At 48.1% G+C, this 17,699-nt stretch overlaps 2 protein-coding genes across 3 annotated transcripts in view; both read right to left on the bottom strand.

Moving 5' to 3' along the window:
* The window catches only part of LOC119387139 (serine hydrolase-like protein), a 32,776-nt gene that overhangs the window by 1,837 nt on the left and 13,240 nt on the right, over positions 1–17,699 (bottom strand). Inside the window, exon 2 of one of the 2 annotated variants that reach the window (XM_049413384.1) lies at positions 1,067–1,345. In XM_049413384.1, the coding sequence (XP_049269341.1) occupies positions 1,067–1,077 (11 nt within the window). In that variant the 5' untranslated portion in view covers positions 1,078–1,345. Of the gene's footprint in view, positions 1–1,066; positions 1,383–17,699 lie in introns of those variants that run through there. The other variant, XM_037654448.2, reaches the window with a different exon arrangement.
* LOC119385842 (uncharacterized protein K02A2.6) lies at positions 1,258–10,127 on the bottom strand. The gene is made up of 4 exons (XM_037653215.1): positions 9,843–10,127; positions 8,130–9,050; positions 6,828–7,412; positions 1,258–1,350 (listed from the first exon to the last, which is right to left on the bottom strand). The coding sequence occupies exons 1-4, from the start codon at positions 10,125–10,127 to the stop codon at positions 1,258–1,260; spliced, it is 1,884 nt and encodes a 627-aa protein (XP_037509143.1).

The following is a 17,699-nucleotide window of genomic DNA, read 5'->3' as shown; positions in this document are numbered from 1 at the left end:
AAAGAAGGCTGACTCGGAGGTGTGCATGCCGATTAGTTGGCCTTGTAATCAAGTTTTTAGTACCTACAGTGTTGGCTACGTTAGCCCATTCGTGCTGCTATCTTGTATGTCGTGTGTCTTTTGTCCAAGACTACAAGGGAAAGTAAGTAAGTAGGCGCGATGCATTGAGAAAGCTTTAGCGTGTTCTCTTGACGAGTGATTAGGGAGCAAGTGCCTTCATGATGGAAGTGGCGCAATCATGTGCAGTCAAATTATGAGAGATGGAAGAGGTTGTAATGAAGCAGGAAGATACAGCAAATCTCTCTCTGAAAAGTCTTTCCCCTGACCGACCTCGCGAAGGCACCGCTAGAAACTAAGGAAAAATGAGAGATGTTTAAGGAAACGAGTACTGCTCCCCAGGCGGCTTTGTATTCATGACACGCGATTTTACGGGGGAAAAGTGAGGATAATATGTGGAAAGCGCTATAGCTAAATTCCGATGTACAAGGAATGGGGAAAATTAGGACTCTTCTGCTAAGCTATGTTTCATCAACTTGCTTAAGAAGTTCTGCTCCTGACATGCCGAGGCATTAGCAGCCGGGTAGTCCTTCACACTCATGACCCTTGACTGAGCGAGACGCTGCTACTCCTGCAAAAGCAGATACATTCGTGGCCGCTCCCATTACCAGGAGTGACATCAGCGCTGAGTGCACAACGGGTAACTAAAAATATAAATGCGACAACGGTCATCTAGTGTTGTGAATGACCGAAAGTGACCTGGAGTCGTTTATTACACTGTCACAAGATCTGCATAGGTGTGCGCACCCCAACTGAAACTACATCTCGTGCGCGCGTACGCAGCAAAAGGCTGATTGCTCTCGCATCACTGGCATGTGGCTCTGCGAGCAATGTCGCCTTGCGATGCTGCATGCCATTCGCAAATGAGCCGTGTGTGTACTGCTTAAGCAAATCAGCTGCCCAAATATTGAAGATATATGCGGAAACTGCAATGCGAATACGCAGAGGGTGGAAGGAGGGGGGGGGGAGAGGGGCTATGACAATATTGAGGGTCATAAGAGCCACGTACCTCAGAGCCATGGTGGCGGCGGCGTGGTGTCCCCAACTGTCATGGATGAAGGAGCGACGTGCTTGCGGCAAAGTGCGCGCAACTTCGTTCCCGGCTCCGGCTGATCATCGCTAAACAAAGAGCGGGCTGCCGATAAAGAGCAGGACTCCGGGTCCAGATAGAGGGCATCCCCGTTTCCGCAATCAGCCTTATCAGCCGGAGCGGGATGGCCGGCTCGGGGGGCGGAGTGTAAACCGATTCACAACCTCGCTGGAAGCACGTGCCTCCTCCTCTCGACGTCTCCGCTGCGAGGGGAAACAAAAAAAGAAAGAACAGACCTAAACAGCAAGTCAGTGCGCGGGGCGCACGTCATACGAATCCGCGAAGAAGCCTTGAGGGAGATGCGTTCGCGTGGCCCTTAGCCGAGATGCCTGCAAAGGATTTCGTCACGGGCCGAACACACTCACGACCGCGGCTGTGAGCGCGCACTCATGCAGCTGACTCCTTCCCTATCAAGTTGCGCGCCTTGAGATGACGTCGAGAAAGCGGAACGGGCTTTGTTGCGTCCTCGGAGACGCTGCGATTCGTCCTTGCCCCGTCGAAGTACCGACTACACGTGCTCTTGGCTGTTTCCTCTCGCGTTTCTTGTAGTTTCGTTAGAGCGCCGCGCTTTCCACGCTTGTTTTCTGCCTGCGCGGCCCTTGTCGACATTCGCCACACTCCACTGGCCCGAAACAAAAGTCGATGACGTCCTGCCGACCGAGAAGAAGCGGTTTTCGGTTGCATGAGATCAGCGAGCGGTCCTGTTTGAGTGCGTCTGTCTCGCTCCTCGGTCTCCGGCCTTCAGGTCGATGATCGGTTTGCCTGCATGCGCAGTGCAAGACCGTATGTCGTGGCGACGCTGAAAAAGGCTAAAACTCACACCATGCAAAGCGTAGGGGTCTAGTTCAAACGCGCCGGGCAGAACACAGGACAAGGGCCACGGAGACGTTTGCCCTCTGTATAGGTCGTTGTCCCCATAGTTTCAGCGGCCGTGGTTTCCGTCATTGTCTGTCGTTCTCTCTCTTTCTCGCTTCCTGTGCCTTTCATGGTAAATTATTTGAGATGTCCTAGTGGAAGAATTGTGGGGTAATTAGGCCAGCTGTGGTGGACGAGTCTTTCAGCTTATTTAGCGTATTGTTCATTTCACACGCCATGATTTATCAGCCAAGTCTCAGCTGAGACACCTAAAAGCTTCGCAGCAAAGCGAAGCCTCCTTAGCGAACCTTCCCCCTTATCATTTATCTGACCGTTTAGAAGACTTATTTAATCTGACGACCGCTGCTGCTGATGTCCTGACAAATAGTTCGCGTACAGACTGATTGCTGGTGCGATGATGCAATCGAAACCCAGTATGTCCGCGATTCAATTTAGTCGAGGTTCGTTCGCTCCGAACGCGTGAGTGCATCTCACCCTTTTTCCTTTACAAACATCAAGCATTTCCTTTGTCCTCGTCACATCACTGCGTCGACATCTCGCATTGTGCATTCGCATTAACTGTTGTTTGCATTTTAGCATAGCTTGCGAGCGGTGCAGTATACATGAACATTAAATGAGACCCACGTTCAATTTTGGCTTATTTATAAAATTTAAATAAGCGTTTCACGCAGGCTTCACTATACATGTACTATTTATCCCAACATCTGCGCTGGAGCAGCACACCATTTCTCTTGTAAGCAATTATTATCCATCTGCCTCTTTTATCGTATCCGCTGCCAAAGCATTGTTACACGTTATACGTTGAGCTTGACACCAACGGCGCGAACTCTCAATAGCTGTATAGCAACCTGCACCTCATGTTTTCATCTCTCCTATAAGCTTCAGTTTCGAAATTCCCCTGCGGCATCCTAATCGTAATCTTTGTCGTTTCGTGTCATTAAACCTATATCGAATGACACCACGAAGCAATAATTCGCATTCTTATTTTCTTTTTGCACGCAGCCGGTTTTGAAGTCAGTAACATGCGGATCAGCTTGCACCGCGGACCTTTGTTTTCAGTACGACAGTCGTTGTCCTTGCATTATCTTTTCTCCGCACACAGCTAGGCATTATTAGTCCCGATTATCTGCGCATCGGTAGGCATGCGCTCCGCGTGCTGTTATTGTTATTACGGTCCGCGGCGCTCACCTGGTCGCTGACGAGCGTGCGCCGTTTTGTTAGAGCTCTTTTCTCACAACTGTGGAATGAATGTGACCTTTATTGAAATAAAAGGGCGACTCTTGGTCGCTGTTGGAGGGGTAAGGGGATTAAAGGGTGATGGGCATCTTCACCTCACGTCCTCGCACGAATCAGTCGACCTCTCCTACACCACTCGAAACAGGCCACTTTGACTACCGTATGTTGCGAGAGCTTTTTGGGCTTCATGGTCAGACTTTATTAAGTTACGTAGAGCTGCCATGTCGGCGTGCAGCAGGTGTTCAATGTGACGTCTGCCTTTTGAGAAAGCTGCGCATGTCCAAATGAGATGTTCTAAATCTGCTCGGCACAGCCTCTGACAGTGTGTGCATCGCGTAGAAATATTTTCACTCGAAGGTCGGGTAGATTGCTGCCATTTGTCTAGTATGTGTGGTGTGTATGCAGAGTTAGCCATAACTTTGTTTAAAAAGATTTCTTGTTGACGAGTAAATCCCCCTTGTCATTTAGTATGCGCGTCGGTGTAGCTTCTAATAGTCGGTTTTTGCTGTCTGCTTTCATTTTAGTGCGAATGTAATGCATCAGTGCTCTGCTAGGAGAGCCTTCTGCCCAGGTCTTAATATAGGGATTTTGGTCTTCCGGATGTGCGCAACTCTGCACGCAGAGTTATTGGCACAACTGTGGGATATAGCGAAACACGCGCCGCGCTTTCTTCCGCTCTGCAGTGGATAGCTCGCGCCGCATAACCGATATGCACATGGCATATCCGCCTCGTGCGCTGCTGCTTTCAGTTGTACTGGTGGCGACACCAACGGCGAACGGTGGCGAAAGGTGGATACGCGCGGCTCATAGAAGCCGTGGGCAAAGCGCCCGTTACTCGCCGTTTTTCTCTTCATTTTTCATTCTGGTTTGATATTTGTACTGCCGATGCTGCTCCACTAGACAATCATATGCCGTTTGTTACGTCGATTGTTCTATATGATTTGTTTTAAAATGACAGGCCCGTTTTTTTATGCGTGCGCGCGATGCACTGCGTACGTTTCTTACGTGCATGTGTCCAAGTTGTTTGCGTGATCTGTTAACACAGATGAAATAACAACTGTTGCAGTACAAAACAGCATTCTTGTTTTATTGAACACCCCAAGCAGTACAACAACAATGACTATTACGGCTGTATGCCTGCTTAAGAAACGCACAAAAGACACGCGTTTTCATCTTCGCCCAACACTCGTAGCACTCAACTAGGCCAAGAAAACCAAAATCTAACTTGCTAAACGATTTAACAGCCGTCACACAGCTGCATAATAATGCGTAAAAGTACTTTAGCAAATGACCAACAAACATTCACACAGCGTTTTTTTTTTTTCAGAGACCGCGTTAACCAATGAGAAAGTTCTAACTGCATTGCAATCACATATTTCGGATTATATAATCACTTTCACCATTGAAGCCACAATCCTCTAACACATGCGCTTTAAATTGAGCATGGCATTACTCAGACGTATATAGGAAATGCGCACGCGTGGCATTACTCAGATTCATATAGGAAATGCGCACGCGTGTAATGTATCTCGTATGATAGATTCTCCTTTGGTACGTGCAGCTCAACATAAAATGGGATTCTAGAAGTAATGTTCGTGGAGTAGCGAGCATATAGAAGGGCAACTACTTACAGCTTCACTTACCTTTGCAAAAACGGTATTCCAATTGCAATTCAATATTAACCGACGCAACAACAATAACAACACACTTGTTGCACACAGGCGTATCAGGTTGACGCTCAAGGCCAAGCGTGGTATTTTAAGTGTAGCACAATCGTGCGCGTAGAATATTCTGGTACAATGTCGTCAAGCTTGCAGTCACTTCAGCGGTTCCCACGATGTAGCAACAGTTGACGTCCTCGAGTCATCAAACTGCTACGACGCCGAGAACTACACACACAGCTGACTTGGAAAAACGCGCGGTCTTGCAGGAGGCCATCTTGTCCAGCAACCAACGGACAAAAGTACACAGCTGAGGCGTCTGAAACATTGCCGTTGATGAGATGGCAGCTGAACGAAATCAGGGTTCATCGCCCGACGTGTGGCCACCGCCTTACGCAATATTAACGTTGCAACGTTCAAGGAAGACGCGACGAAAGCGACGAGCCCAGCCGGCATTGTCGGGTGCGCTGTCGACTGGATGGAAGGATGGATGCTATGAGCGTCCCCTTTGTAACGGGGCGGTGACATGTCTGCCACCAGGCTCGAAGAAACAGAAAAAAGCTTCCTTGTTTTATGTTGCCCTAATAGCTTATTTACATTGATTACATCTATGTTATTATACCAAAAAAATATAAATTCACGGTCTGTCTCTCTGCCTCTTAAGGCAGAATGACCCTATTTTTCCCCCCATTATTTATTTTTGTTCTTTATCTCTACTTTTCTGCCACCAATACTCTAACCGTCTCTTACTTATTTCTATCGCGGACGTGTTCAGCTTTCCATTCTTGTCCCTAAAACCCAAGGCTTCATGTAGACTCGTGCCCACACGTATACCTGGGTGAATATCGCCACATTCAATCAGTACATGTTCCATCGTTTCCTTAGTTCCTCCGCAGCATGTACATTGTTCTTCTTCGTTACTGAATCTCGCTTTATAACTACGCGTTCTAAGGCAGCCCGACCTTGCTTCAAACAGTAAAGCGCTTCCCCTTGAATTATCATAAAACCTTTCCCTCCTTATTTCGTTTTTTCCCTTTCGGTAGTTACTCAGAGCCAGCTTCTTTTCCATCGCTGCCATCCAATAAGTCCTCTCCGCCTCTCTGACCTTCCGCTTAATGTTCCTTGTTGCCATATCGCCCGCACTGTTAGCCGTATATTTACTGGTGAGCCTCCTAGTTCTTTTTCTCCACTGCGTGTCAACGCTTTTTCTATACTGTGGCATCGGAGACTACCATCATCATCACGAGCCGAACACGCAGCCGGCGAGCCGTGATGCTTGCTCGTGATGATGATGGTAGTCTCCGATGCCACAGCTTCTTCCCTTCTTAAAAGTTCAAACGATCTGGAGGACGGCGCTGTCGCGTTGAGCGCCGCAAAGGTTGAGTTGCCGGAGTCAGCGAATCGCTTGCGCTTTCGCCCGAAAGCTCTTGACGGGGCGATAGCGTGTCGGTGTCGCACGATTCGTCGACCGTAACGTCCCGCCGTCGCACTTGGTCAAAATGCCGCCGTTCCATTCCCTGAGTCGTGTCCACTGTGACCATGCGCTTTCCCTGCTGGTCACGCACGATACCTGGTATCCACTTTTTGCGTGGCTGAAAAGTTCGAGTCCAAACACGCTGTCCAGCCTGCCATCGCTGTTCACGTTCATTGCACGGCTTTGCTTTCACGGCCTCGGTGGTCGGCATAATGCAGTCGAGTTTTGTTCTTATTTGATATCCCAGCAAGAGCTCCGCTGGTGACTTGCCCTCCTTCACTGGCGTACGGCGATAACGGAACAGAAGTCTAGATATTCGAGTTTGCAGCGGAATTTCATAGTTTTTCTTCAAGCCTTCCTTCAACGTTCTTACGGCCCGCTCCGCTAAACCATTTGATTGTGGATGATAGGGCGCTGTAGTCAAGTGTTTTACTTGGTTCTGAGCCAGGAAATTGCGGAAGTGGAAGCCCGTGAACTGAGGTCCGTTATCCGTCACAAGAGTACGAGGTAGACCGAACCTTGCAAACATCGCCCTGAGAGCCTCCACTGTCACTTCTGCTGTTGCAGATTTCGTTGGGACTGCTTCTATCCACTTCGTTTCGGAATCCACGACTACCAGTATCATGTGTCCTTCAATAGGACCAGCATAGTCAGCGTGCAGCCGGCTCCATTTCTCTCCCGTCGTGGGCCATGGTACAGGTGTTTGCGCTGGAGGCATCGCTGCAGCCTGTACGCAAGCAGGACACTCCCGCACCAATCGCCCGATCTCACCGTCTAGCCCCGGAAACCAAAACAGGGATCTTGCAATGTTCTTCATGGTCGCCATGCCTGGGTGCGTTTCATGGAGCAAGTCCAAGATACGTCGGTTTAGAGCGGTGGGAAGCACGATGCGGTGTCCCCAGTAGACTAAGTCTTGGTAATACGTGAGTTCAGCCTTCTTACTGAAGTATGGCCGGAAGCGGATCTGCTCTTCAGACAAAAATTTCGGCCAGCCTTTCTTGATCCAAAACTTCACTTGCTGCAGCAAAGGATCCGTTTCTGTAAAATGTGCCACGTCTCTGACACTAATCGCCTTTTTCTCCAAGCATTCCGAGTACAGGACATACTCTGGCGGATCTTCTGTGCTGGTATCGTGTAGTTTGTTTGGTAATGGCAGGCGACTTAAGGCATCAGCATTCGAGTTTTCTGTTCCCCTGCGATACTGCAATGTGTAATGGTAATTGTCCAAGAGAAGTGCCCACCTCTGAATCCTTGCCGCAGCCATGGGAGGAATGGCTTTTCCTGGGTTAAACAAACCCGTCAGGGGTTTATGGTCGGTCACCAAAACAAAGTGATTGCCATATAAGTAGTCCTTAAATCGAGTCACGCCGAATACAAGGGCCAACGCTTCCTTTTCTAGCTGGGAGTAGTTTCGTTCTGCTTTGGACAGAGTTCTGGAGCGAAATCCTATCGGATAGTCTGTGCCATTGATGCGATGGGAAAGTACTGCCCCCACTCCTACAGGTGAAGCATCGCATTCCAACTTCAAAGGTTTGTTAGGGTCAAAGTGTGTCAAAAACTTTGACGCTTGTATGGCCTGCTTAACCTTTCGAACCGCTTCCTCATGTACCTGTTGCCATTTCCACGTAGCCCCCTTAGTTAGCAGATTGTATAATGGGGCCAGTACTGTGGAAAGGTTCGGCAAAAATTTGGCGTAATAGTTGATTAAGCCCAAGCAAGATTTCAGTTCGCTCACCGACTTGGGGACCGGTGCTTGGAGAACTGCTTCAATGTTGTCGTCCTTCGGTTTGAGCCCATTAGCATCGACTCGAAGTCCAAGAAAGGTGACTTCTTCTTGTCTGAATGTGCATTTCTTAATGTTTAGTCTGAGCCCATAGTCACGTAAGCGCTGCAGGACTTGCTTTAGCAATGAAGTGTCATTGCGCTTTTCGGCCACTATGATGTCATCCAGATAGGCTTGTACACCCGGAAGATCCTTGAACAGGGAATCCATATGCCTCTGGAAGATGGCCGGAGCTGAGCTAATTCCAAAAGGAAGCCTATTGAAGCAAAATAGGCCCTTGTGAGTGTTTATGACAGTCAGCTTCTTGGACTCGTTATCCAGGGGCAGCTGGTTGTACGCTTGAGTCAAATCCAGTGTACTAAATACTTCACCGCCATTCAGTCTTGCGAAGATGTCGTCCACACGAGGTAATGGGTACTGCTCAGTCACGGTGGCCACGTTCACTGTCAGCCGAAAATCGCCACACAGTCGAATGGACCCATCAGTTTTAACTACTGGAACCACCGGCGTCGCCCATTCTGCTGCCATAACCGGTGATATAACGCCGTCTGCCACTAATCGGTCCAAAGCATCGGACACTTTGGTCGTCAAAGCATATGGCACCGTACGTGCTTTGCAAAAGCGGGGCGTGGCGTTTTCTTTCAAGATCAGCTTCACAGGTGGACCTTTGTATAGTCCTAAACCTGGCGAAAACACATCTTCGAACTCCTTGAGCAAGGTCTGAAGTTGCTGGCTTGTGCGGTCTTCCTTGCGCGTGTTGAGGTTTGCGACGAAATTTGGAATCATCATGGCCACTCCACAGTTGTTAAACGCCTTGATCGTGTCCCTTCCGCACAGCGCTGGTCCAGGAGTATCGACGATAACCAGGGTACCCTGTATGTCGTGTCCCTCACAGGTTGCTTTCATGTGCAGTTCTCCAACCACTGGAAGCTCTCCCAAAAAACACGACAGTCTAAGAGTGGTGCTGCTTGGAGGCGGCCATCTGCTTTGATTCTGCTTGAACAGGCTCATTGAGATAACACTCACGGGGGACCCCGTATCGATCAACATATTAACAGGCACACCATCCCAAGTGATTTTTTTGAAAATTGGCTTAACCATGCGGCCATCAGTCGTTTTATGAGCCACTAGTGTGTAAAGTTTCTTCTCATCTCCCGAGCTGTCATCAGATGCTGCCGACAGGGCGTAAGCACCACGGGGATTCCACTGAGTTTGTCCTGGGCACATTCGAGCGAGATGCCCTCGTTTACCGCACCGGCGGCATATCGTACGGACGTGATAGCACTGCTCGTTCGAGTGAGCTTCACTACCACACCTCTGGCAAGATGTCATGCGTTCGGCCTTCGGTTGCCCTTTTCTCGGCCGGTTCTGCGGCCGCGTGAAGTGGATGGTACTCTGATCCGCAGATTGCATGGTTCTAGCATTAGCGGCAGCGTTCTGGGCTGAGATAACGAAATCCTCTGCTTCCGTAAGCGTCAGCTTCCTCAAAATCAGCAGATGTCGTCTCACATCTTCATCCAAGACTCCACACACGATTCGGTCTCGCAGCATGCGTTCGAGAGACGATCCGAAATTGCACTTTTCTGCTAGCCGCCTTATTTCTGCAATAAATTCCTGTACACTCTCTCCTTCTTGCTGTGATCGCGTGAAGAAAGCATAACTTGCCGCTATTTCGTTGACTTCCGGGGCGTAGTACTCTTCGAGGTGCTTTACGGCGTCGTCGTAGTTGAGTGCGTTGATTTGCCTCGGATGGCAACGTCCCTGGATCACTCGAATCGCGCTGTCCGGTAGCGAGGCCACTAACACCGCTCGTCGCTTCGTCGCGTCCGTGATGTCTTGCGCTTCGAAGTATGCTTCGAGGCGAACTCGGAACGTTGACCACGTTCCCTCAAACACTGGTGGCCGTCCCACGCTCATGGCTCTGCGGGTCCAGGACTCGTTCTTCTTCATTTTCCTCAGCCTCTCTTCGAATCTCATTTTGCTCTGAGCTTCCCGCACTTCAAAGCCTGTCCATCCCATATCACCCTTGCCTCATTTGTCGTCTTCCCGTGAGCGCCCAACGCGAGGCGGCCCACCGTCCTTTGATTAACATCCATTCCTGATTGTACCTCTGACTTCATGCACACCACTGAGTTCCCAAATGTAAGCCCCGGGACCATCACACCCTTCCACAGCCCTCGAAGCACCTCGTACCTATTGTACCCCCATAAAGCTCTGTGCTTCATAATGGCAGCATTCCTCTTTCCCTTTGCTACCGATGCTTTCTCTTGTACCTCCATATATCTATCCCCCTCATTTACCCATACTCCGACGTACTTGTACTCCCTTACCCTCGGTATTCTTTGGCCCTGTATAAAGATCGCATGGTCTTCGTGATCATTGAATACCATCAATCCACATTTTGTTGCACTAAATTCTAGTCCTAAAGCCTCACATTCCCTTCCGCATATATCTGCCAGTCGCTGTATATCATCTTGACTGTTCGCAAATAAGACAATATTATCAGCATAAATAGGCCTGGAAGCTTCGCGCTGTGCGCTGTGCACTACACAGTGCACAGCGCGCGCTCTCACGGCCACCGAAAGAAATAAAAGAAAGGGGAGAGAGGAGTTAGCTTGGAGCATGGCCAGTCGGTGGAAGAAAGAGGAGGTGTTGGATTGTCGGTGTGGTGTGTTGTCGAGAGATGACGCTAGTTTGTTTTTGCGCAACGGAATCGCAAACTTCATTCAAAATGCATGGGATCCTATGGGGGGTTGGGAGAGGGCACAACCACCTTAGCCGAGCGGTGGCGCCACCATACCGATGCACGAGGCGGATACCGGAAAGTAATTTCGCGACTTAAAATATGTTTATTGGTTTCCAGCTCATTTGGACAATATCTAAGGGTGCCCCATCAATCCATATAAGTCGGCCAACAGCGCTGCCCGCCGGTGCGCTTTTGCAAGTGGCCTCGACTCTTCTGGTTTTTAGAATAATAATATCTGGGGCTTAACGTCCCAAAACCACGATATGGTTATGAGAGACGCCGTATGAGGGCTCCGGAATTTTCGACTACCTGAGGTTCTTTAACGTGCACCTAAATCTATGTACACGGGCCTAAAACATTTCCCCCTCCATCGAAAATGCAGCCGCCGCGTGGATTTTATAATCAGAGATATATATATGCTCCCATGACAACAACGAAATTGCCCCTTATGCACCCCCTGCCGACACCCATGTAAGATATATGTGGATCTCAGAGCCCGTGGGGTATATTATCATGCAATATTGTCACGGGATCAGTCAACATATATATGCCTGAAATATATATATACAGCGATATGATAGCAGCAACAGCAGGAAGAGCTTATATACAGGATGTAAACGCCGTCGAAACGTTTTCTGGTCTTGTCAACCAAGCTGAACGCCTTTTTCTGCAGAATGGCAACGGCATCAACAACGGAAGCTCACCAACTCGATGCGGGAGACCGAGACATTGCATATTTGTCTCTCAGCTCTTAACTTCTAGGCGTATGCGAACGACTGATACTCTCGAATAATGAATATCGAAGCTTTTGATACAGTCCTAGATTTTAAGTTAGGGTTATTAGAAACGTAGTTCAACCTCCCTTCGAGTGAGTTTCGAATAAACCACTCTGACGTAACGAACAAAAGGCGAATGGATCAAGGCAGGCCCGTAGCCAGGAATTTTTTTCGGGAGGGGCAGGGGGGGACTTGCTGACAACCTTGACTATTTGAGAAAAACACCTATTTTTTTATTTATTTTCCATTAAACACCCCCCTACATCAAAATTTCGGGGGGGGGGGGGGGCTGCCTTCCTCCCCCTGGCTACGGGCCTGAATCAAGGGCTCGTTTCTTTGTTAGACACAGCCAAGAAAGGCGTAGGGGATATTATTTGTAGTTTTGAACTGTAGTGTAGCAATTATGGCATAAATTGAAAGGAATCGAGATTGAAAAAATTTACCGTCGTTAGGGACCTAATCTACAATATTCGTTCGGATAAAGCGTCCGATTTCTCTGGCGTAAAGGTGACTTGTAGGACGATGCACAGAAAGATAAAGCCATATATCACCTATCACATACTTGTGCAACAGTTCCTTTTTTTTTTTCTTTCTTTTGTCAGTGCCCCGCTGGCAGTCATCGGGCACTGAAAAAAGCGAACGACTCTCCATTTATGTCACCCATTCGTCACGTGTTCTTGAGCATACTTCTTCACCGGCTGTGGGAGCAGAAAGTCCACTTACATGGCGAATTACACGGCCTGCATTCCCGTCGCAAACGTAATGTCAGCATAAAGATAAGTGCGAACGCTGGCGCGCACAACGGCCGGGCCGGGACAGGCTCTCTGAGTACACGCGATCAATCTTTCTGATAGGGACATCTCGAAATTCGTGTCGTGAGCTCGAAGATAACCTGCGCGATCTTGCGCCGCAGTGCAAAATTGTAACGTCTCTGTGGGTGTATAAAAGGTGCTTCATGGTCTTGTGGTTTCACACCTTATAAGTAATAATACTTGCTGGACTTTTACATGCCAAATCCACGATATGATTATATGAGACGCGCTGTAGCGGGTGTCTCCGCATTAATTTCGACCACACGGGGTTCTTTAACGTGCACCAAAATTTGAGTACAGTACCAGAGTCCTTCAATGAAGTACTCTGAGAGTACTCGCGGTTTGAAACGCGAACGTTTACGGCTATATAAGTGATGTAGTATGCACTTTCATTTCCAGCGTCTGGAGGCGAAAATGTTTGAGACCCGTGTACTTAAATTTAGGTGCACGTAAAAGAACCCCAGGTGGTCGAAATTTCCGGAGCCCTCCACTACGGCGTCTCTCATAATCATATCGTGGTTTTGGGACGTTCAACCCCAGATATTATTATTATCATTTCCAGCGTGTACAGTTCGTGTGGTATCGGTGTAATTTTGACTCGGACACGTATATCGGAGCCAACATTGGCCTTGCACTGACATGACGCGGTTATCACGAGCAATTGCTCATAGCAGTCGTTATGCTAAGAGAAAAAAAAAAGGAAAAGAAAGAAACGATGTCACGTTTCAATTTGACCCCCGTCGAAACACGGCCACCGTTGCCGGGAGTCGAACCCACGCTCTCGAGCTGGGTAATTAAGGTCTAAACGTATGATGGAGCAAATGCAATTTGCTTGTTTGCGGATCTTTCATTGCAATGAAAAATCATTATAACTGCAAGAGATTAAGCGATAAGTGCGATAAATAACTTCTCGTAGTTATATCGCTTGCCAAATTCTCGTATCAAATATTTCTGTGCGCAGCACAGAAATATTTGTGCGCAGCACAGGGATGGTCAGGATCGCAACATGAAGTTTTCAACGACGCCTCTTCTCGTCGTGACATGTATTAGAACCAGCTGTCGTGTGTAATAAAATTTCGTATAGCCGTGTAAGTAAAGGTTGTTACCCACAGGGCAATAGAACTCCCAGAGGGGCGCAGACATCTTCACCGCTGTGCAGACAGCGGTGATATACATTTGGCTCTTCTTAATGGAAAGCCCTGCGCACGCCTATATGATCGCAGGTTTGGTTGCCGTCCGTGCCGTTCAGGGGGTCAGCGCATGCAATTCTTGTCCTAGCGGCGCACAACCTTCAATATGAATGTTCCCCGCTATGGCATTCATAGCTGTCTTTTGTGCAGCTATGCGGGATGTTGTGGAATTATGCATTGCAGTCTAGCAGCAAGGTGGGTTTACTTTATTTTATGTTTCGGTCATACATAAAAAAAACTTGGAGGACACTTGAGCTTCACCTTCAAGAGTAGGGTGCGATGGCGTAATCGGGTCCCGTTCGAATCGCCTTTCTGTATATCGCTAGCCTGGCTTCGCTTTTCGGTAGACACCGTGCCGCAAGAAAAGGAACGTCCGTGCGCGTAACATTGGCTGTTAGAGACTATCCTAGAATGCCTATACTGCGAGTAGAGTTGCGAACTGCTCACTACGCCATAATTGTTCCTTTTGCGGATTGACATTGACGAAGCACCCCTTCGTTTCTCTGCGGCAGAACACCCACTTACCTTGAAGAAGTCCCGAGTTCAATTCCCATTCGAACCGAAAATTTTTATTATTTATTTATTTATTTGCCTCTCACGAACTTTCGCTCAAGGACAGCGCTGATTTTTCGCGCACAGCCAATGATGCCGGCGCCAACGCCACAATTTCTGCGAAACGAAGCTCTTTAACGCTATCGCGTTAAAATGCACGGTTATTGCGTTCCTTCAAATGGCGTTGTCGCATAGTGCTAGCGAAATCAAGGAAATATGGCGCCGCTCTGCCACTCGTTGTTTTTCTTTCATTTAGCCTCGAAGAAGAGAAGTAGGGCGCTTGGCTTTCTGATCACGTATACATCCAAAGGCAGTTCTTATCTCGTGGCAAGCGCCCAGCGCGATAACGCGTGTTCCGCAACGCGTTTTTTTATTATCTACTTCTAAGCATTCCCTCCGCGTATAGAGTTCCCGAAACGAGCATTTCAGATAACGACAGCTGGAAAACCCTCTCGTCCACCGAAAGCCCTTCGCGGTTATCTTTCTGTTGCGTTGTTTGTAGATACACAAGCAAACATGTAGGCGCAGAGTCCACTGCACAGTGAATGTACATTTCCCCCCTTTATTTCCAAAGCTAAATAAGAGCGTTACAGACCTTTCGGAGCTCCAAAAAGAAATAATTTGTGGGGTCTACGTGCCATTACCACAACACCCATGTGCGGTACACCGTAGTAAGGTGCTATACAGATTAATTTTGACTACTCACATTTTTTTTAACGCGTGCACCTACTGATGTCCTTGCATTTCGCACCCGTGGTAGGGGATCGAACCCGCGTCCTCGAGCAACGAAGCACCGAAGGAGATACCAGACTAATGGTTCTGTGCATGCTGGTTTTATCGTTTTTGTTGTTTTTTGTATTGCAAAAAGTGGTTGAGAGCCTGAAAGAATTAACACATGTGGTTGTTAGCGCATGCAGCGGTCTGTGTTCTTTCGTTTCGCACGCATGCATGCACGTGTGCATGCATGCGTGTCTTTCCTCGAAGCATCTCGCTCGCTTCGAGTTGCACTCGCTGGTCGCGGTTGCGCGTTGCTGTTTATACGACGTCGTCGCCGAATGCGACGCCGATGTAAGGACGTCGATTTTCAGCGCGACGACAAGGCGTTGAGCGACGACGTATGTAGAGGGTTCTCGATTAATCTCGACCACCAGCAGGGCTTCTTTCATCATCATCATCCTCAGCCTATTGAGCGAAGCTTTTATGAGTTACAAAATTCGGTCACGGCGGCATCCTACGCGAAAAACCCGGCGGTTGCAGCGAGTGTGCAGAAATGTGCATGGCCCTCGAAGGTACGCCGGTGACAAGTGTATTTGAATGCGCCGTTTTCCAATAATTGACGCTCTCTAGACGGTGGGCTTGCCGGCGATCAGCCGTTTCTTCTATGTAAATCTGATCTTTTATCGAGGTAACTTGTCATTCCACGCTGCCACATTTCATTGTTGCCTTCATTGTTGCATTTCATCGTTTCACGCATGACCTTCCTTGTTGCCTGCCGCAACAGAAGTGTTACGTTGCTAAGCGCGTGGGCGAAGGCCCAGTTCCGGGCATGGAGGAAGGGAAAAGTTAGGAGGGAGCATTACGCAATGCGGTAGATATAAAGAAAGAAAAATTATTACAAAATCAGGCATGCGCACATGCCAAGCTTCGCTTGCCCCTATTTTTCCGAAAGGGGGAGGGCTCCTAATTTGTGTCTATGTACACTGTAGAACGAAGGCTTCTTCACATTCTATCTCCAATCCACTCTATCTTGCGCGAGCTGCATGCTTCCATTTTATTCTAGCGAACTAAGCAATTTCGTTACCCCACCTAACTCTGTGCCGTCCATCGGCTTCTTTTCTCATATCTTGATATTCCATCGCTGTCACTGACCATCGGTAATCAGATCAGCGCGTAATATATATATAGCCTGCACAGGTACCCCTCCCTCCCCCCTTCCGGATTCGCCAGTGTTCATGTATCGTTACACAGAACACTGCAATTTTTAATGCTCAATTCGACTATAACCACGATTCCACTGGCATGAATTTTCAGTCGACAATTCAAGCATCCCGCGCTTCGTAATACCAGAAAACTGGGAGTTTCTCTACTCTCGTTTCAACATGTATTGTTCACGGTGATATCACACAGTGGAAACAGCGCGGTCTTTTTCTCTTCAAGTCGGGATATTACGATTGTTTGCTCGTAAAAATTTTACGACAACCGGTGTGGTGCTCGGAAAACAGATGCAAGGCAATGAAAACGTATAGGTGTAGGATACGCCTCTGGGTGTAGGTAAATAGGTATAAACAATAAGTGTTTCTAAATTCTGCGTTAGTCTCTGGGTAACTTCACCCAACTGGCTCTTTTATGAATATTGCAGCATCGACGTTGACTTAAAATATTTCACGATTTCTTGTTGCGCTTCGGATGATACAGGAAGAGGACTAGACAGGGACTACAGGACACGCCTTGCGCGCCACCTGTCCTGTAGTCCCTGTCTCGTCCTCGTCTCCAGGGGCGTAGCCAGAAATTTTTTCAAGGGGGGGGGGGGGGTGGTTCAACCATACTTTTTGTTTGTTCGTGCGTGCGTTTGTATGTGTGCGTGTATATATACGCAAGCAAAATTGAAAATTTACGGGGGGGGGGGGTGTTTGAACCCCCCAAACCCCTCCCTTGGCTACGCCCTTGCTCGTCTCGTAATCCGAAGTGCAACAAGACATCATGAACCACCACCAACTAGCCCAATTCACCGCTCTGATTACAATATTTAGCAATAAATACGGACCCTTGGTATCATATATATTTAGTTAGTTCCAGAGTAATTGTATGGTAAACACTGCAGTAGATAATTCAACTCGCTTGGACCACTATTTACAAAATATAAAAGGGAGGCCAGTAACGAGTTGCACTACGCCTTATCCAAGAACCTAATTTGTGGCTGAAAACTGCAAAATTTATTCACCCGTACTTTTTATTCCGTTTTCCAACTAATGCGATAAAAATTCCTTCGTTCTAGCATTAACATAGCCCGACAGAAGAGTCACACAATAGGTAATGTAAATCGTAGCACCGATTATATATTCCGCCGTAAATCTCTAAATTTTTCATACAGAGGCAAAAGACGCGGCTACGTTGATCGCGACTGTGACGTAATTGAAATGACCACGTACAACATAATCGTGTGCGTTCTCTTCGTTGTAAAATAGAAAATCCTTTATTTCTGAAATGAGTGTGCGCGTGAGGGATCAAGGTCTCTTCGTTATAATAGCGTGTCCTGAAACGGTTTGATTGACGCCAGCGCCGCGTAGCTTTGGGCTCTGTTGCCGAGACGTTATTAATGCATGCCTATACATACTATCCAAGCACACCGAGGTATCATCTCGGCAACAGCGCCAGCACTTCGCGGCTGACATCCTTCAAACCAGTCCAGGCCACGCTGCGGAGCGTTCGAGTTAAGCTTAATTGCT

The sequence above is a fragment of the Rhipicephalus sanguineus genome, chromosome 3, assembly GCF_013339695.2.
Source record: "Rhipicephalus sanguineus isolate Rsan-2018 chromosome 3, BIME_Rsan_1.4, whole genome shotgun sequence".
NCBI classification, from domain to species: Eukaryota; Metazoa; Arthropoda; class Arachnida; order Ixodida; family Ixodidae; genus Rhipicephalus; species Rhipicephalus sanguineus.
This window is presented reverse-complemented; position numbering and strand designations above follow the sequence as displayed.